The sequence below is a fragment of the Pseudorca crassidens genome, chromosome 20 (assembly GCF_039906515.1).
Source record: "Pseudorca crassidens isolate mPseCra1 chromosome 20, mPseCra1.hap1, whole genome shotgun sequence".
Lineage (NCBI taxonomy): Eukaryota > Metazoa > Chordata > Mammalia > Artiodactyla > Delphinidae > Pseudorca > Pseudorca crassidens.
This window is the reverse complement of record NC_090315.1, coordinates 3,052,129-3,069,202: the sequence shown is the minus strand read 5'-3', so window position 1 is coordinate 3,069,202 and position 17,074 is coordinate 3,052,129. Positions and strand designations below refer to the sequence as shown.

Sequence of the window (17,074 nt, the reverse complement as noted above, 5' to 3'; positions counted from 1 at the left end):
GCAGAAATAGCAGAAGTAGGTGAAATGTTTCAACAGCTTATAAAATAATCAACGACATCAGTGCGTGCTGATACAATAGATAAAATAGGTAAAAATACAATAGATAAAAGATGCATGGAAACTTGGTACCTGGAGAGAAACGCTAATAACATTGGAAACCAAACACAAAAGAGAGACACCCAGACATCAGAACAGGCTTATGTGATACAGTCACAATTTCTTAACATTGTATGTGGAGTATTAAGGCCAAAGGATGAATCTGAATTTCAAACTTGTTTGGATGGCAAGACTATTCACTGAAATTGGAAATGAATTTCTGTTATTCATGATGAGTTCATGGTGTGTTTAAGACATTCAAGTGGACGCTTTGGATTAAGGAGGTTGATGGGCATTCGGAACAGAATTAGGATCTGAGTTAGGGCTGGACACAGACACTTACCAGCTGGCTGAGCAGAATGAAGGATGTTTTGAAAACAAGAAATATGAAAATATTTTTCTTCTTATTTAAGAATTTACTGTATATCTACACTAACTTTAGAGCAATGGGAAAGCGTAGAGAATATAGATATTTACAAACCCTAATAATGTCAATTTATTTCCTGTAAAGTTGCCAAAGGCATGTAAGGGGGAAAGGATAATATATTGAACAAATTTGCCGGAAAAATTATATGGTGGGGCTTATGTTAAAAATAAATTTAGGGGGCTTCCCTGGTGGCGCAGTGGTTGAGAGTCCGCCTGCCGATGCAGGGGACACGGGTTCCTGCCCCGGTCCGGGAGGATCCCACATGCTGCAGGGCGGCTGGTCCCATGAGCCATGGCCGCTGAGCCTGCGTGTCCGGAGCCTGTGCTCCGCAACGGGAGAGGCCACAACAGTGAGAGGCCCGCATACCGAATAAATAAATAAATAAATAAATAAATAAATAAATAAATTTAGGGACTTCCCTGGTGGTACAGTGGTTAAGAATCTACCTGCCAATACAGGGGACACGGGTTCGATCCCTGGTCCGGGAACATCCTACATGCTGTGGTGCCACTAAGCCTGTGAGCTGCAACTACAGACCCCGCGTGCCTATTGCCCAAGAGCCACAACTACTGAAGTCTGTGAGCCACAACTCCTGAGCCCACATGCTGCAACTACTAAAGCCCATGTGCCCAGAGTCCGTGCTCTGCAACAAGGGAAGCCACCGCAACAAGAAGCCCGCGCACCGCAACAGAGTAGCCCCCGCTCTCTGCAACTAGAGAAAGCCTGCACGCAGCAACGAAGACCCAGCGCAGCCAAATATAATAAATCAATAAAATAAATAAATTAAAAAAAAAAGAATGTTGCCTTCAGTAGCTCCCTGGTGGTCCAGTGGTTAGGACTCGGCCGTGGGTCTGGGTTCAATTCCTATGCGGGGAACTAAGATCATGCAAGCCGGGCAGTGGGGCCAAAAAAAAAAAGAATATTGCCTTCTCAGGTTTTAAATCTTCCTCTTTTTAATTTGTAGTACTTAAAAAAATAGTAGTACTTATTGAATTTATTATTTATATATTAACTCTTTTAAAATTATAGGTAGCTCAATATCTTCTTAAAGCGTTTTTTTCTTGTTTCAATTTTAATTTTTTTTAAATAAAAGAAGCCTGCTATTATCATATAGTTTGTGCATATGCTGTGAAAATTTTTGTATTTGCTTTGAGAACTCCTGCAAGGCATGACAAATTAATAGTGTTGTAGAATGTGAAATAAAATGGAATCACTGATGTCACGGGGTTTTAACGTGGAGCTGGAAGGCTATTAATTAGTGGACATCCTGCACCTCCCCACCTGGTGAAACCATGAACTTTTGATCTGAGCCAACCTGCAAATATTCCAAGGACTCTGCAATAACACTTGCAACTTGTCACACTAATGGACTATTACTTCCCTCTAGTGATAGTCTTAGTACACAATCCTGTTCAACCAAGACTAACTTCTGCCTCCAATTCCAATTAAAATTCTGTAATACAAAACTCTCTTTGCATTTAAAATCCCCTGTATTTTACTCCCTAGCAGAATACCTTTTGGGTTGCTACTTGAATGCGTGTCCCGAATTGCAATTCTGTGATCCCAAGTAAATGTGTTGTGCTTGATTACTGCCTCTCAGGTTTACTGAGGTGGACAGTATCAACGATAGACTAATGTTATCTAACTTTATGTAGTTATTATTTTAGACAATAATGAAGTACACCGAGATTTTTTTTGCATATAATTCCCTTTTTCATTCCAAAATCTTATTGAATTGATTTTTCTTACTTGAAAACTCTTCCAAGATTTTCATAAAGAAACAAAAACAACAAATAAGGACTGTGGCTTGTCTCAGTCTTTTCACAACTGGAATGCATTTTTTTCTAATCCTATATAAAGTTTTATGCTGAGAAATACGAGCTAAAGCAGAATTTTATAAATGTTATGGATACAGGTTTTGCTGGGTCTAATTTTATGTGTTTTATTTAATTTTTTTTTTAATTTGAAATATAGTCGATTTACAAGGTTCCCTTAGTTTCAGGTGCTGTAAATACATTTTTTTCCTGGCCGCGCCATGCACCTTGGGGGATCTTATTTCCCTGACTAAGGATCGAACCCGCCCCCGCTGCAGTGGAAGGCCGGAGTCTTACCCACTTTACCGCCAGGGAAATCCCTTGACGCGTTTCTAATTTGTCCTTCCCGCACCTACTTGGCCCATTAATGCCCAAACAGGTTGGGGGTGGGTCTAGTCCGCACCGCACTCGGTGGCTTGAGGGGAACTACATTACCTAGAAGACTGTGCGCGGATCGGCTTGTTCTCCGCACCAATGAAGGCCCCAAACAGAGGTTCTTCCGGGATTGTGAAATACGAGGGGACGGAACTTCCGGTGTCTTTCTGTTGGCGGCGGTTTGGGGTCTTTGCTGCGTTTGCAGGACCCAAAGCTCTAGATCGCTAGGTGCAGCCCAGGTAACGGAAACTGGAAAAAGCTCGAGGGGACGCCGTCCACACTCCGCGGGAGTGAGCGGGATGCGGAACCTGCTTCCGGAATATTCGGGCCACGTTACCACCGTTATCCCGCCGCGCTCAACGGGTCCTACGGCAACCAGCGGGCTACAAGACCCGACCTGCAAGGTCGGATCTTAACAAACGGCACCGCGAAACAGAGGAAAGCTTCAAGTGAGCTTTATTAGGGAGCGCTCCCGGGCGAGGTTCACTGGTCCGAGAGAAAGGGGTCAGAGAAGTCGCGCCCAGTACTGGATGAGAGGGATTTTTATTGGGGTAAAAGCAGAAGGCGGCTTGCAAGGGGAGGGGGTGGTTTGCTATACAGGGTAATTCCTTATTTGGTGAGGATACAGCAGGGCCAGGTGTTGGTTGGTCTGTTGTGGGGCGTAAGCCCATTTTCCCTTCCCATCAGCCCCATTGTTTTCTGGGCAGGAAGTTAGAGTCTCTTGTTGATTCCCAGAACAGGTGAGGTCGTTATGTCCCAATGCCTCTCCTACCTCATACTGGTCGATGTTTTCTCTTACCCCCCGGGCCTCCTTTCACCCGGGCCAACAGATCTTACACGACCTAGGTGACTGTTGGGGCCCCCCAGATCCTGACCCGAATCCTCAAGCCTCAAATGAGGGTCTCCTGTTCAGGGCACTGCGGTTCAGGCCCCTGTCTCCAGAACTTTAGGTGTGCGTGTGTGGTGGCCCTATTTCTGACAGGCCGTATGGAGAGTGTTAAAGGCTGGGGGCTTGGCACGTGCAAATCCTTGGAGAGTCACAAGAGCCGGGAACATTCTGGAAACCTGGGGTTGGAGTCCCTTCTTCAGAGACGTGGCATTATGGAGGAGTCATATGAGCCCTTCTGGGCCAACAGTCGGCATTTTGGAAGTCATGGAGGATTGTGAATAAATCAGGAAGACACACTGAGTTAGTTTTAAAGTATTTCAGAGGCTGCTCAGGGGAGAACAGACTGGGAAGGGGGAGCTGAGGGTGGAGGCAGGGAGACCTGGGAGAGCCTAGTGCATTCCACTCCAGAGAGTAAGTTGGTTTCTGGACCAGAGTGGTGCCTATGGAAGTTATTGACCTGAAACAAATAGTTTCCCAGCTATTTCTTCTGCAAAGATGAGTTTTTTTCGGGATCATCAGGGAATTGCAATTGAGATGTGCGGCCATGATGAACTAACACTTTTATAGAGATTAAAGAGGGAAGTTAGAAGGGCTATAGTCACCAGAGTCCATGGCTTTTCGTTGCCTGAGTCCTTTCCAGGAGAGAAGAGAGTCGTCTTCTTCCTTTTGGATACTGTTATTGTCTCAGGTCAGTAAGGGCTCCCCCTTCTGGTGTGCCAACTCTAACTGAGGTTTCTGTTTATTAATTTTTTACAAAGGAATACAACTAATAAGGTTCATAATAAATCTGCAAGATAATTGGCAATGAATGTTCTAAGCAAAAGGACAGAGTAAAGGACAATAAAGATTTTCTTTTGGCTGAGCATCTGGAAGACATGTCAGGGAGAGATTAAAATTGGATTTTGGAGGGAGTTCCCTGGTGGTCCAGTGATTAGCACTTGGCGCTTTCACTGTTGTGGCCCTGGGTTCAACCCCTGGTGGGGGAACTAAGTAAGATCCTGCAAGTTGTGTGGGGCAGCCAAAAAAAAAAAAAAAAGTAAGGAGTTAACAGTTGGGGCCAATTGGTGACACAGGGGCTGCTGGAGTCCCTAATCTGGAATTGGGGGAGGAGGTCGCTAGCTCAGCAATGTCCATGTGGTGACAGCCTAAGTCCTGGACTCTGGCCATGTCTGGACTCAAATTTAGGAGGGAAAGTCTTCTCACATTTCTGTGCAAGGAGACCTCAGATCAAAGTAGAGAGACCTGGGGTTGGAGGGCAGGGCAAACTGGGTGGGACTTTCTGAGGTTGCCTGAAGATGGGAGGGTCCTGTGGTTCCAGGGCTTTCTGGGGAAGCAAGGGTATAAGGAGTAAGGAACCTTGCCTGAGATGGAGATGGAGAAGGAGTTGTGAGATTGTATAGATTCACTGTTCTGAACACTCAGCCGACTGCCCACTCCTTGTGGAGTCAGAAAAATGTCAGCCATGCTGGTGGAGCAGCCCAGGCCCAGTCAAGGGCACACGTGCCTCAGCTCTCCCAGGAAACTACAAGGTTAAAAATGTATAGATTTGGCAAGTTAATCTTGTGTAAGCAAGTAATAACTGCTTAAAATGAGAATATATATCTGTGTTATAATAATATATATATGTTTAGGTTTTGTCTTGAGTTCTTCACATAGAGCTCTGAACCCCTTAGAATTGCCTGGGAATTAGGACTGTTTTTGTTATTCACAACTAGCCCTTTTTATCACGTGGAAGTTTATTATAATGAAGTGACATAGGGTGGATTCTCCAGATACCCTCAGGATGGGAGTGCTCTCTAGAAAAAACAAGTGATTAGACGTTTCAACTCCCAGACCTACCCGGCAACTCCTAAGGATCTGAGGGGACCTGGAGATTAGGTATAAAAACTGCTGAACAATGAAGTTCAAGGTTCCTTCAGATTGGTGAACACATTGAAATTGTGGAAGTGCTGGAAGGGTGGCATGTACTGAAAGGACCTGGAAACCCCTGATGCCCTCTACCTCCCCCACCCTGACGTAGACGTCATTTCCATTTGACTGTTCCTAAATTGTATACATTACAGTAAACCAGAAAAAGTAAGAAAAGTGTTTTCCTAACTTCATGGGTCATTTCAGCAAATTATCAAAACCGAGGAGGGGTTTATGGGAAACCCTGAATTTGTAGCCAAGTGGGACAGAAGTCCTGGTAGCCTGGGGACCAGGGATCGGAACTGGCTTCTCAAAAGAGGGCAGTTTATGGGCTTAAACCAGTGGATTCTATCACTAATTTCAGGTAGTGTAATAATAGGAATGAATTGTAGGGCACCAGGGTGGTGTCATAAAATTAGATAATTGGTGGTTGAGAAAAGATACTTTGTCTCAGAAAGCCTTGAAAGACATGTAAGAAAAACCTAATTTTCAAAAACATTTATAGAAATCTTAATCCTGTGTTCTGTAATAGCTGAATCTTACCATGGGAGAGGTAATAATGCATTTGGTATGTACACATTATGAGTTAGACATCCTAAGTGTTGCCATTTACATGAAGACACTGAGACTCAAAGAGGGTGAGTGGGTTCTTTTTGCCACACCACACGGCATGTGGGATCTTAGTTCCCCAACCAGGGATGGCACCCGGGCTCCCTGCAGTGGAAGATTTAAGTCTTCTCCACTGGACCACCAGGGAAGTCCCAAGGACATTGAGTCTTTGTCTAAGGCTATCGAGTTGTCAAGCTATAGCTCTGAAGAGTGAGGATCTGAGGTCAGAGGTCAGCCTCAGATGACTCATGTCCAGGAAAAGGAAGGGAAGAAACAGCTCAGCCTTTACATCCTCACCATAATCACCTTTATCTCAGATACTCCCTCTTTTCACAGGTTCCCATGGTGGCAGCAGCATTTATGGTCCCTGGACAGGTAAGTGGAAGAAGCCCCTGTACCTACTCAGATGTCCTCCCTACCCCTGGTCCTCACACACAGATATAGGAGACAGTGTTGTCCTGGGATTATGGGCCCTTAGGTCTGGACCCTGGCATCATCTCAGGCACAGGATCATTAATCAAGGCAGAAGTTGTACAGAGGTGTTCCCATGTGTCCAGTGGAGAAGGTCAAGTGGTGACATGTCCTTGGGCACAGCCTGGAGATGAGACTGAGAGGGGAGTGTTCAGGGAACTGCAGGACCCATGACTTGGGCTGATAAAGACTGAAGTCATGAGTCATTCCTGGGATGGGAGCCTGAGGAGCTGGGCCTCTCCTGAAGGGGCGGGTCCATGCCATGTTGGCCGCAGAGGAGGGAAGTGATCTGACGCTGGGTCTGAAGAGGCTGCTCTGCCTGCAGAGAGGAGGAAGATGGTGGTGGTGGTGGTGGTGGGGTACGAAGGAGCCAGGGGTCCAGTGGAAGGCACAGTCTTCCACTGAATGTCGATTGTGGCTGGATCCTGGCAATGGCTCTGTAGCAGGAGAGGAAGTGAGTTTCTCAATCTCGTTGGTGGTACACCTGACTTTCTGCTGTACAGGATGAGAAAGAGTAGTCTGACATGACCCCAGGATGTTTGCCTCTAAGTGACGGTGGGGACGCCATGTCTGAGACGGGAAGTCAAAAGTAGGAGTAATGGACAGAAGGAATCTCCAGAGTTCTGTGTCCCCATGCTGAGTCTGAGATATTGTCGGGGTGTCTCACAGGAGGTGTCAACTGGGCCATTGGAAACACACCTGGAGTTCAGGGAAGGTGGGGTTCAGGATTGAAGATACCCCTTAGCAGGTGGATGGCATGTGGACCATGTCAGATTCCAGGCCCTCAGGTCATGTGTGGGTGCCATGAAAGTTGTAGGGTGGGGAGGGTGTTCTCCGTAGACTGGCTCATCTCCCTGGGCACAGGGACAGGGGTGGCTGTCATCACTAAGATGGATGAGTTAGTGCAGTGACCATGAGTGTGGGGGGGGTGCAAGTGGCCTCAGGGGAAGTCCTTGTCGTGGCACAGGATTTGAAAGGGTGGATAAGGTATGGATTCAGAGCAAAGCAGGAATGGAGGTCAGATGACAGGGAGGTAAGGCCTGGGGCATTTTTTCCCCTCCACAGGTTCAAAGTTTTGTGATGACTGTGGTTGGAACCTGAAGAGTGTGAGAATGGACGACAGAACAGCTGAGGGCAGATGAGCGCAGCTGGAACAGCGTCTTGGGCTTGGCTGGGGGGTGGGGGGCGGGGCTTGGAATGAGAGGAGCAGAGAGAGGAAGGGGTGAGTGCTGCGGGGTCAGTCGTGGGACACTGTGGAGGACTAGGGCTCCGGGCATCTGACCCCACACAATGTCTGGGTGCTGATGTGGGAACAGGGATCAAGGCCTTGTGGGGGTATGGAAAACAGTGCTGGGACCACCTGTAGCAGCGGGTCCCACAGAGGCCTGGGGAAGCACCGCATGCTGGGTGGCACATGGGGAACAGAGTGAGGTGCCGAAGGTCTGAGGCTGAGGTGGTTGCGTGGGGCTCACGGTCGGGCACGTGAGGGAGTTGTGAACCTGCAGGGCTGGGCAATGGAGATGGAGGGAGTGTGAGCATGGACTCAGGGCCTTTATCCCCACACTTTACTCCAGGGGGCTGAGGACAAGTGTCATTGTATGTGGGGTGGTCTGTTTGATCTCAGGAGAGTCGACTCTGAGGAGAGTGGCTGGGGTTCTGTGTGGCAGCCCCAAAGCATCTGTGAGACTGCTTGTCTCCCTCTCTGTTTTAACTAAATGATGTAATGCTAGCAGGTTCCTGTGACATGAGGACCTGGTGTGTCCTCTGAGCTGGGTCACTGGGGTAGACGACCATGATCTGGGGTCCTGGTTGCAGAGGCTGCTGTGAACTCACTTGTCCCCCTCATGACAGGGCCATGTGATCTTTGAGGATGTGGCTGTGTCCTTCTCCCAGGAGGAGTGGGGTCTCCTTAACGATGCTCAGAGACTCCTGTACTGTGACGTGATGCTGGAGAACCTGTCACTTATAGCCTCCCTGGGTAAGGACCCCTGTTCCACACCGTTGCCCCGTATGGGACTCTGCCCTTCTTTTTGCATGGCTCACTCCATCCTTCCCAGCCTGGACCTTGGACATTGCTTACTTCCCCGATTTCCTGGCACTTGAGCTGCATTCCCCCACCCTGTGTGTTCAGCCCTGTACCATAGGCTCTGAAGCCTTTCACAGAAGCCTTTGGTCTCAGAGGCTTGAAGCCTGTCCAGCTGATGCCACTTAGCTTTGCCACTGCTAGGTGTGTTGACTGTTCAGATGTGTGCAAGATCTGTGTCACACATTCTAATCCTTTTTTTGCACTGTCTGTGTCAGGAATTACAGACACTTACATGGTCAGCATTTGTGGTCAACCCTAGATTATTTTTGCAAGACTCCTTAAGGTTCTTCTAGTGATACATTTTTTTTCCTGAAATCTGTCATTGGTTGGTTCACTCTGGGCCAGTGTCTTTCTCCTAATGGCCCTATTTTCCTCTGAGGAGTTTGATCTGGTAGGGCTCATAGTCACCCAGCCTGAGCTGAAAGCTGGAGGCAACCCTGGGTGCCTGACGAGGTAGGCCCCTGTCTAGTCATAGGATGAGGGTTAATTACATCCTGAGCCTGGTGAGCAGGAGCTGTAGGAAGGCATGATATCATTGATGAGTTCTAATCCTACAGGGAAATGTCCTTTGCTCTCTCCTCTTTCAGCGTCAAGACTCATCATGCTCATACTTAATTTCTTTCTTCCACTTCTCCCCATTTTGACACTTTGCCCACTTTTCATTTCTACTGTGATTTCTGACTCCTGTTTTCCACCTTAGTGTCCTCCAAAACTCTCCTTTCCCCCTGTCTGCACTGTTCTCCAATTTTATGTATTTTATATATTGTATATGCATATCGTTAATGTATCATGAGAGATACATGTTTACTTATATTGCCTTTGAACACTGATAGTCAGGTGTAATTGCATTTTCCTGGATTGAGACACGCATTCTACAGAGCTGACCCTTGTCACCACCAGAAAGTCCTGCTGAAAGCCATTGGCTGAGGAGTGGGTTGTTCTAGCCTCTCCTCTCAGCATGGCACGACATCCTGGTATCCTGTGTTCTTGCGGGTTTGAGACATTTCCTGTTCTGCGACCATCAGAGACCTAGTATTGCACAGTATCCCCTTCTACCACTTGACCCTTCCTCCCTTGTTTTAATAACAAATCCATGGGCTTATACCTACATGTGTCATGCACAAATTTGTAGTAGACTCCTGTACCACCAATGTCTCCATACAGTTTATCAGCATTTTTGTGCTTTCAGGGTGTTGGTGTGCAGTAGGTACTGAGGAGGCTGCTTCTGAACAATGTGTTTCTGTAGAACTAGTGACACAAGACAGGAATCCAAATCCAGACCCATCTATCCTGAAGACTCTTACTTCGGATATGGGTGCCCTGGTAGAGAAATGTGTTTTGTACCTGACTGAGCACCAAGGAGTGCATTCTGGGCTGAAACCATCCTCTTCTGGGGCCTGTGGGAAAATGTTCACTTCTCACCTACAACATCACCAGAAGCAGCCCAGTGGAGAGAAACACCTCAGAAGCGAGGAAAATGGAGCCTTGCTTATGACGAGCTGCAAAGTCTTTTTACCCAACAATATGTTCACATGCGGAGAGGTTGAGAAGGCATTCCTAAGAAGCTTGGGCTTTCCCCATCACCAGCCATCCCACGATGGAGAGCACCCAGGTAGAAGCAAGCAGAGCAGGGAGGTCTCTCACCCTGGGCAAGGGCATTATGAGTGCAATGAATGTGGCAAAGCCTTCAGTAAGAAGTATAAATTCATGGAGCACCTGAGAGTTCACACTGGTGAAAAACCTTATGAGTGCAGTGACTGCGGGAAGTTCTTTAGACTCACCTCCAGTCTTACTCACCATAGGAAGGTTCACATAGGAAAAAGGCTTCATGAGTGCCCTAATTGTGGGAAAGTGTTTGCCCACAAATATAAACTTGTTGAGCACCAGAGAATCCACACTGGAGAAAGACCCTATGAGTGTAATCAATGTGGGAAAGCTTTCCTTCAAAAGGATACACTTGTTAGGCACCAAAAAGTCCACACTGGAGAAAATTCTCATAAGAGCAGTGAATGTGGGAAGCCCTTCCTTTACAGAAAAAATCTCCTTGTGCATCAGAGGAGAAAAGAAAAGCCTTATGAGTGTAGCAAATGTGGGAAGTCATTCGTCTTCAAAAAAAGGCTTCTTGATCACCAGCGAATCCACACCGGAGAAAAGCCTTATATGTGCAGTGAATGTGGGAAAGCCTATGTCTACAAAGGAAGTCTTGTTGTGCATAAGAGAAGTCATACTGGAGAAAAGGCTTATGGATGTAAATGTGGGAAGTTCTTTACAAGCAGCTCTGCCCTCAGTAAACACCAGAATGTTCACACTGCAGAAAGGCCTTATGAGTGCAGTGAATGTGGGAAAGCTTTCAAGGTCAAAATTAAACTTGTTGAGCACCAGAGAATCCACACTGGAGAAAAACCCTATGAGTGTAATCAGTGTGGGAAAGCCTTCAAGCTCAAGTATTCACTTGTTCGGCACCAAACTGTCCACACTGGAGAAAAGCCTTTTAATTGCAATGAATGTGGCAAGCCTTTCAGTTACAAAACAAGTCTTCTTGAGCACCAGAGAATCCACACTGGAGAAAGGCCTCACACATGCAATAAATGTGGGGAAGGCTTTGTCTACAGAAGAAGTCTTGTTGTCCACCAGAGAATCCACACTGGAGAAAGGCCTTATATGTGCAGTGAATGTGGAGAAGCCTTTGTCTATAGAAGAGGTCTTATTGCCCACCAGGGAATCCATACTAGAGGAAAACCTTGAGTGTAGTTCTTTGCAGGCAGCTCCAGGCTCATAAAAAACAAGAAAGTTCACACTGGAGAAATGCCCTCCAGACTTAAGCTTTCCTTCACTTGAGTTAATATCTAGCAGCATATAGAGTAGGTGTCATAGAGTAAGTGAAAATTTAACTTACGTGGAGCCAAACTTTCGTAGACTGGTAGTATCCTGTTACAGTCTTACCAGAAGCACCAGAACGTGAGTTCCTGTTCTTTACATTCTTATCAACACTTGGTATGGTCAGGCTTTCTAACTTCAGTGATGTAAGAGGTGTATAGTGGTATCTAGTGATTTTAACTAGTATTTCCCTATTGACATGATGTTGAGTGGTTTTTCATGTTATAATTTCATTCATAGTTTTTTGAAATTTCTGTTTATATGATTTGTCATCTTAATTACTGAGTTTTGACATTTCTTCATGGATTATTGATTAAGGTTCTCTAATGGAAATATCTGACATTATTTTCATCCAGAATTGGTCTTCTCGTTTCAGTAGCTTTTCCAGAGAAAAAGTTTTCAGCTTTAATGGAGTCTTACTTGTGCATTTATTCTTTTACTGCTTATGCTTTTGGTGTTCTATCAATAAATGAAAAATGTTTCCCAAATTTAAAGACAGAAGTTTTTCTATGTTTCCTTCTGAAACTTTAAAGTTTAGTTTTTTTAATTGATGTAAATGATTCATATTTAGTTCATTTTTGGAAGTTCTTTTTAAAATATGGATACCCAGTTGCTGCAGTGATACTGACTTAAATACCTTCTCCACTGAATTGCTTTTGTATCCTCACTGAGGGTCAATCATATGTATATGTTTACTTCTGAACTTTATCTTCTGTTGCATTTATCTACTTTATTTATGTCAATCCTTTCATGTGTTGAATAATTTGTTGTTTTAATATGCCTTGAAATCAAGGTCATGTACTCCTTGGACTTTCTTTTTCAAAGTTGTTATGGCCATTCTTAGTCCTTTGCCTTTCCATGTGAATTTTAGAATCCACTTGTGAATTTGAACATCCCAAAAACCAACTAGGATTTTGACTGGAATTGCATTTAATCTTTAATTTAGAAAGGCATACTGAGTGTCCCAATTCATAAACATGATAGCTTCTTTTATTTAGATCTTAGATTAATTTTTGTTAGCAATGTTTTTTAGTTTTCTGTTTATAAGTCTCGTATGACTTAAACATCCCCAGGTATTTTCTACATAGAATGATATAGTGAATGGAAACTTTAAAAAAATTTTTTCAATTTCTGAATTTTTCATAGCTATTACAGTTAGATATTAAACTAAGGATAGAAACAATCCTTCTTGATCTTATAAACATCTACAAAGAGTTATTAGAGGGACTTCCCTGGTGGTGCAGTGGCTTAGAATCCACCTGCCCTGGTCCGAGAAGATCCCACATGCTGCGAAGCAACTAAACCCGTGTACTACAACTACTAAGCCTGCACTCTAGAGCCCATGAGCCACGACTACTGAGCCCATGTGCCACAACTACTGAAGCCTGCATGCCTAGAGCCCGTGCTCTGCAACAAGAGAAGCCACCACAATGAGCAGGTCAAGCACCACAACAAAGAGTTACTTCCACTTGCTGCAACTATAGGAAGCCTGCCTGCAGCAATGAAGACCCAACACAGCCAAAATTAAAAATAAATAAATTTATTTAAAAGAGCTATTAGAAATACTATACCTTTGATTGATTATTAAAATATTCATGTTAGAATAAAAGGAGGACAGCTGCTTATTGTTCTGGAGCAGGCCCAGACCAAGAGTACTCCCTGGTGCGTGCCTTGGAAGGGTGGCTGGGTTGGAGCAGCCCAGGTGGGGAACAGTTTATTGGGGTTTTCTTTTTTGTTTTTAATTTATTTGGCTACATTGGCTCTTAGTTGTGGCAAGCAGGATATTCACTGCAGCATGCAGGATATTTTCATTGCGGTGCATGGGCTCTTAGTTGCACAGGCTTCTCTAGTTGTGGCCCATGGGCTCCAGAGCATGTGGGCTCAGTAGTTGAGGTGCATGGGCTTAGTTGCCCTGCAGCATGTGGGATCTTAGTTCCCTGACCAGGAATTGGACCTGCGTCCTTTGCATTGGAAGGCGGATTCTTAACCACCAGACCACCAGAGCATTCCTTTTATTGACGATTTCTTTTCTCTTTCTTTTTAAAATTAATTTATTAAATTTATTTTTGGCTGCGCTGGGTCTTGTGGCTGTGTGTGGCCTTTTCTCTAGTTGCAGCGAGCAGGGGGTACTCTTTGTTGTGGTGGCTTTTCTTGTTGCAGAGCACACACAGGCTTTAGGCATGAGGGCTTTGGTAGTTGCAGCATATGGGCTCAGTTGTGGCACGTGGGTCCTAGAGCACATGGGTTTCAGTAGTTGCAGGGTGTGGGCTCAGTAGTTGTGGCACATGTGCTTAGTTGCTCCACCACATGTGGGATCTTCCTGGACCAGGGATTGAACCTGTGTCCCCTGCATTGGCAGGCAGATTCTTAACCACTGGACCACGAGGGAAGTCTTATTGGCGTTTTCTTAAGCAGTACTTTAGGGAAAATTTATCCCACATTTAACACTTATAGAAAAAAACGTGTCAAATCAAGGAACTCAGATTCCACCTTCAGAAACTAGGAAAAGAAAAGAGAAATCCAGAGAAAGCAGAAGAAATTAATATCAAATCAAATATGAATGCCCTACAACTACTGAGCCTGTGCTGTAGGGCCTGCATGCTGCAACTTCTGAAGCCCATGCACCTAGAGCCCATGCTCCAAAACAAAGAGAAGCCAGTGCAATGAGAAGCCTGTGCACCACAATGAAGAGTAGCCTCTGCTCGCCACAACTAGAGAAAGCCTGTGCTTAGCAACAAAGACCCAACACAGCCAAAAATAAAATTTATTAAAAAAAACAAAAAACAAAAAAATAAAATTAACAACAAAAACAACCCAATTGAGAAATGGACAAAATGGGAATTCCCTGGCAGTACATAGGTGGCCAACAGGCACATGAAAAGATGCTCAACATCACTAATTATTAGAGAAATGCAGATGAAAACTACAATGAAGTACCACGTCACACTGGTCAGAATGGCCATCATCAAGAAGTCTACAAATAACATGCTGGAGAGGGTGTGGAGAAAACGGAAGCCTTCTACACTGTTGGTGGGAATTAAATTGGTGCAGCCACAGTGGAGAACAGTATGGAGGTTCCTTAAAAAACTAAAAATAAGAGCTGTCATATGATCCAACAATCCCACTCCTGGGCATACATCTGGAGAAAACTCTAATTGGAAAATATAGTGCACTGCTATGTTCATAGCAGCACTATATACAATCACAAGGGCATGGAACCAACCCAAGTGTCCATCTATAGATGAATGGATAAAGATGTATATAAGTTAAGAGTATGGGATTAACAGATACACACCACTATATATAAATAGATAAACAATAGGATTTACTGTATAGCATAGTGAACCATATTCATTATCCTGTAATAACTTGCAATGGAAAAGAATCTGAAAGAATATGTTTTACATATATAATTTTGTAAAATATATGTATATATTTTACATATTTTTTCATATTTTGATAGATGTACTGCAAAGCAATTCAGTACACCAGAAACTAACGCAACATTGTAAATCAACTATATGACCATAAAAAGACATTGTTTAGAAAATACACATACCAAACGAAAGTATTAAAACAGATACGAAAATTTTTCTTTTTTACAAGATCCTCAGCAAGTGAAAGGAGAGCCCAGTCTACAAGCATGATAGGAACCTACTAAAGAATAAACTATTAGGCTATTTCTTGGGGTGGAACTATCAGAGTCTGACTTGGGATGGAAAGGGCTTTGAGCCAGGGTTGCCAGTTCAGGATGTGTAGTGAATTCCATCAGTGGCCTCATTCTATCCACGTGCTCCCCATCTCCTCCAATGTTGCCACCCCAGCCCTCCCTACAGAGAGAAGGTGACCACCGACTCCTCACCTGTTCCACCTTGCCCTTCCTGCCAACGCCCTGAGTTCTGCCTCCTGCCATGGTCTTCATGGGATAACCCCCATCCAGGCCAGAAGAACTCCGTATGGGTGGGGGAATCTTGTGTGATGGGGCTGCCAAGAACACCTCAGTGGGCCGTACCAGCCGCTGCAGGTCTGGGCTGGTCCGGATGGCAGTCACCCTTGGGATGAGGTTGGCACTGGAGCCGGCCAGGTCTATGCACAAGTCCTAGAAGGAAACAGGAGGGGAAAGCTGAGGGAACCAAGCAGGTTCTGGATACAGGTGGAGTGAGAGGGAGAAGAAACTGTCCTGGACTGCTCATTTCTTTTTATATGCCCCTCATCCTGGATGGAAGGTCTACCCCTTTCCTCCCAAGAATTCTGTCCCCTCATCCTGGATGGAAGGTCTCCCCCTTTCCTCCCAAGAATTCTGTCCCTTCATCCTGGATGGAAGGTCGCCCATTTCCTCCCAAGAACTCTGCCGCGCACTGCCTTTCTCCTCCATCCTGCGACTGCGTTCCCATTATTCCCTCAGCATCACCGGCTCGAAAGGGGGTTCTTATAAATGTACTCGACTTCTGTACTGACGCAGGAACCCCTCAAGAGTTTCCCGAGTGAACTCGCTTTTTATCGGTGAACTGCCTTACCACCCGCCCGCTTCCCCTCCTCCCCGCCCCTCCTGCCTGCTCCAGGCTGCCAGCGGAGGGAGGGCGCCCACTTTCTGCCGTCTCCCCGGGGAGCCGGGGTCCTGTGAGCAAGTCTCTGCTTGGCACGCGTTTGTTCGGCTCCCGCCGGACACAAGCCACAGCGCGCGGGCCGGAGCGCTCCAAAACAGCCGGCGCGGAAAAGGGACCATTCTTACTGGGACAAGCGTGCGTGCGCTTCCAGCAAGTCCAGGGCTCCCGGGACCGGGATGCTCCGGCCGGGACAGCCTCCCTCCCCGGCGAAGGAGGGACGCCGAACCGCGAGTCCCGCGAGCCCAGCCTTCCTGCGCATGGTCGGGAGAGCCAGTGCCGGAGGACTTGACCAGGAAGTGACAGCAGGAGGAACCGTCCGCGGCCCGGAAAGCGATGCAGCAGCGGGAGGACACCACGTGGTAGCACGCCAGGCGGTAGCGGGCGTTGAAGCGTGGCGTGCGTTGAAGCCGGAAGAATTCAGGGTGGTGGTAGGGTGCGGCTGGAGCGGGGCCGGGGCGGGGTGCGGTCCCTGCCCATCAGGCCGGCGGCTGAGTCCCCGACTGAGGAGCTAGCAGCCCAGAGGCGGGGAGCACACGGCACCGCCTCCACTCTTTTTTTTTTTTTTTTTTAACATCTTTATTGGGGTATAATTGCTTTACAATGGTGTGTTAGTTTCTGCTTTATAACAAAGTGAATCAGTCATACATAAACATATGTTCCCATATGTCTTCCCTGTTGCGTCTCCCTCCCCGCCTCCACTCTTTATAACAGTGTTTATGAATGAGACCTTACGTCACGGGGGTAAACCATCGCGGCGCCGGAGGGGTGGCGTGCGGTCCTGGACACATCTGCGCCCTCTTGGCCGCCCTCGCTTCTCTCGCAGCCCCTGCCGCCCGTCTGCCTGTGTTCCTTTATCATACGAGCGTTTAAGTAATGGGGTGTTAGGGTCCCGTGAAGCCCCCAAATTGAGCGAAT

The 17,074-nt window shown here is 46.2% G+C and overlaps 1 protein-coding gene and 1 long non-coding RNA gene across 4 annotated transcripts; one reads left to right on the top strand and one right to left on the bottom strand.

The window, feature by feature from the left end:
- The first annotated feature begins 2,860 nt into the window (after nt 1-2,860).
- LOC137214289 (zinc finger protein 549-like) lies at nt 2,861-12,053 on the top strand. 3 transcript variants are annotated; one of them, XM_067717780.1, is made up of 5 exons: nt 2,861-3,161; nt 4,169-4,289; nt 6,455-6,493; nt 8,441-8,567; nt 9,865-12,053. In XM_067717780.1, the coding sequence occupies exons 2-5, from the start codon at nt 4,212-4,214 to the stop codon at nt 11,418-11,420; spliced, it is 1,800 nt and encodes a 599-aa protein (XP_067573881.1). In that variant the 5' UTR covers nt 2,861-3,161; nt 4,169-4,211; the 3' UTR covers nt 11,421-12,053. The 3 variants fall into 3 exon arrangements, with proteins under 3 accessions (XP_067573881.1, XP_067573882.1, XP_067573880.1); XM_067717781.1 differs by lacking the exon at nt 4,169-4,289; XM_067717779.1 differs by having other exon boundaries at nt 2,861-4,289.
- LOC137214303 (uncharacterized) lies at nt 11,186-16,704 on the bottom strand. The gene is made up of 2 exons (XR_010938848.1): nt 16,285-16,704; nt 11,186-15,651 (listed from the first exon to the last, which is right to left on the bottom strand). It is a non-coding gene; the product is annotated as an uncharacterized lncRNA (long non-coding RNA).
- Between the last annotated feature and the right edge of the window lie 370 nt (nt 16,705-17,074).

Excerpts from the sequence above, each read along its gene's own strand:
- LOC137214289 (XM_067717780.1), top strand. The coding sequence starts at position 4,212 with ATGGCTTTTCGTTGCCTGAGTCCTTTCCAGGAGAGAAGAGAGTCGTCT. Across the intron at positions 4,290-6,454 it reads GGATACTGTTATTGTCTCAG|GTTCCCATGGTGGCAGCAGC; the intron begins GTCAGTAAGGGC and ends CTCTTTTCACAG. Across the intron at positions 6,494-8,440 it reads CATTTATGGTCCCTGGACAG|GGCCATGTGATCTTTGAGGA; the intron begins GTAAGTGGAAGA and ends CCCTCATGACAG.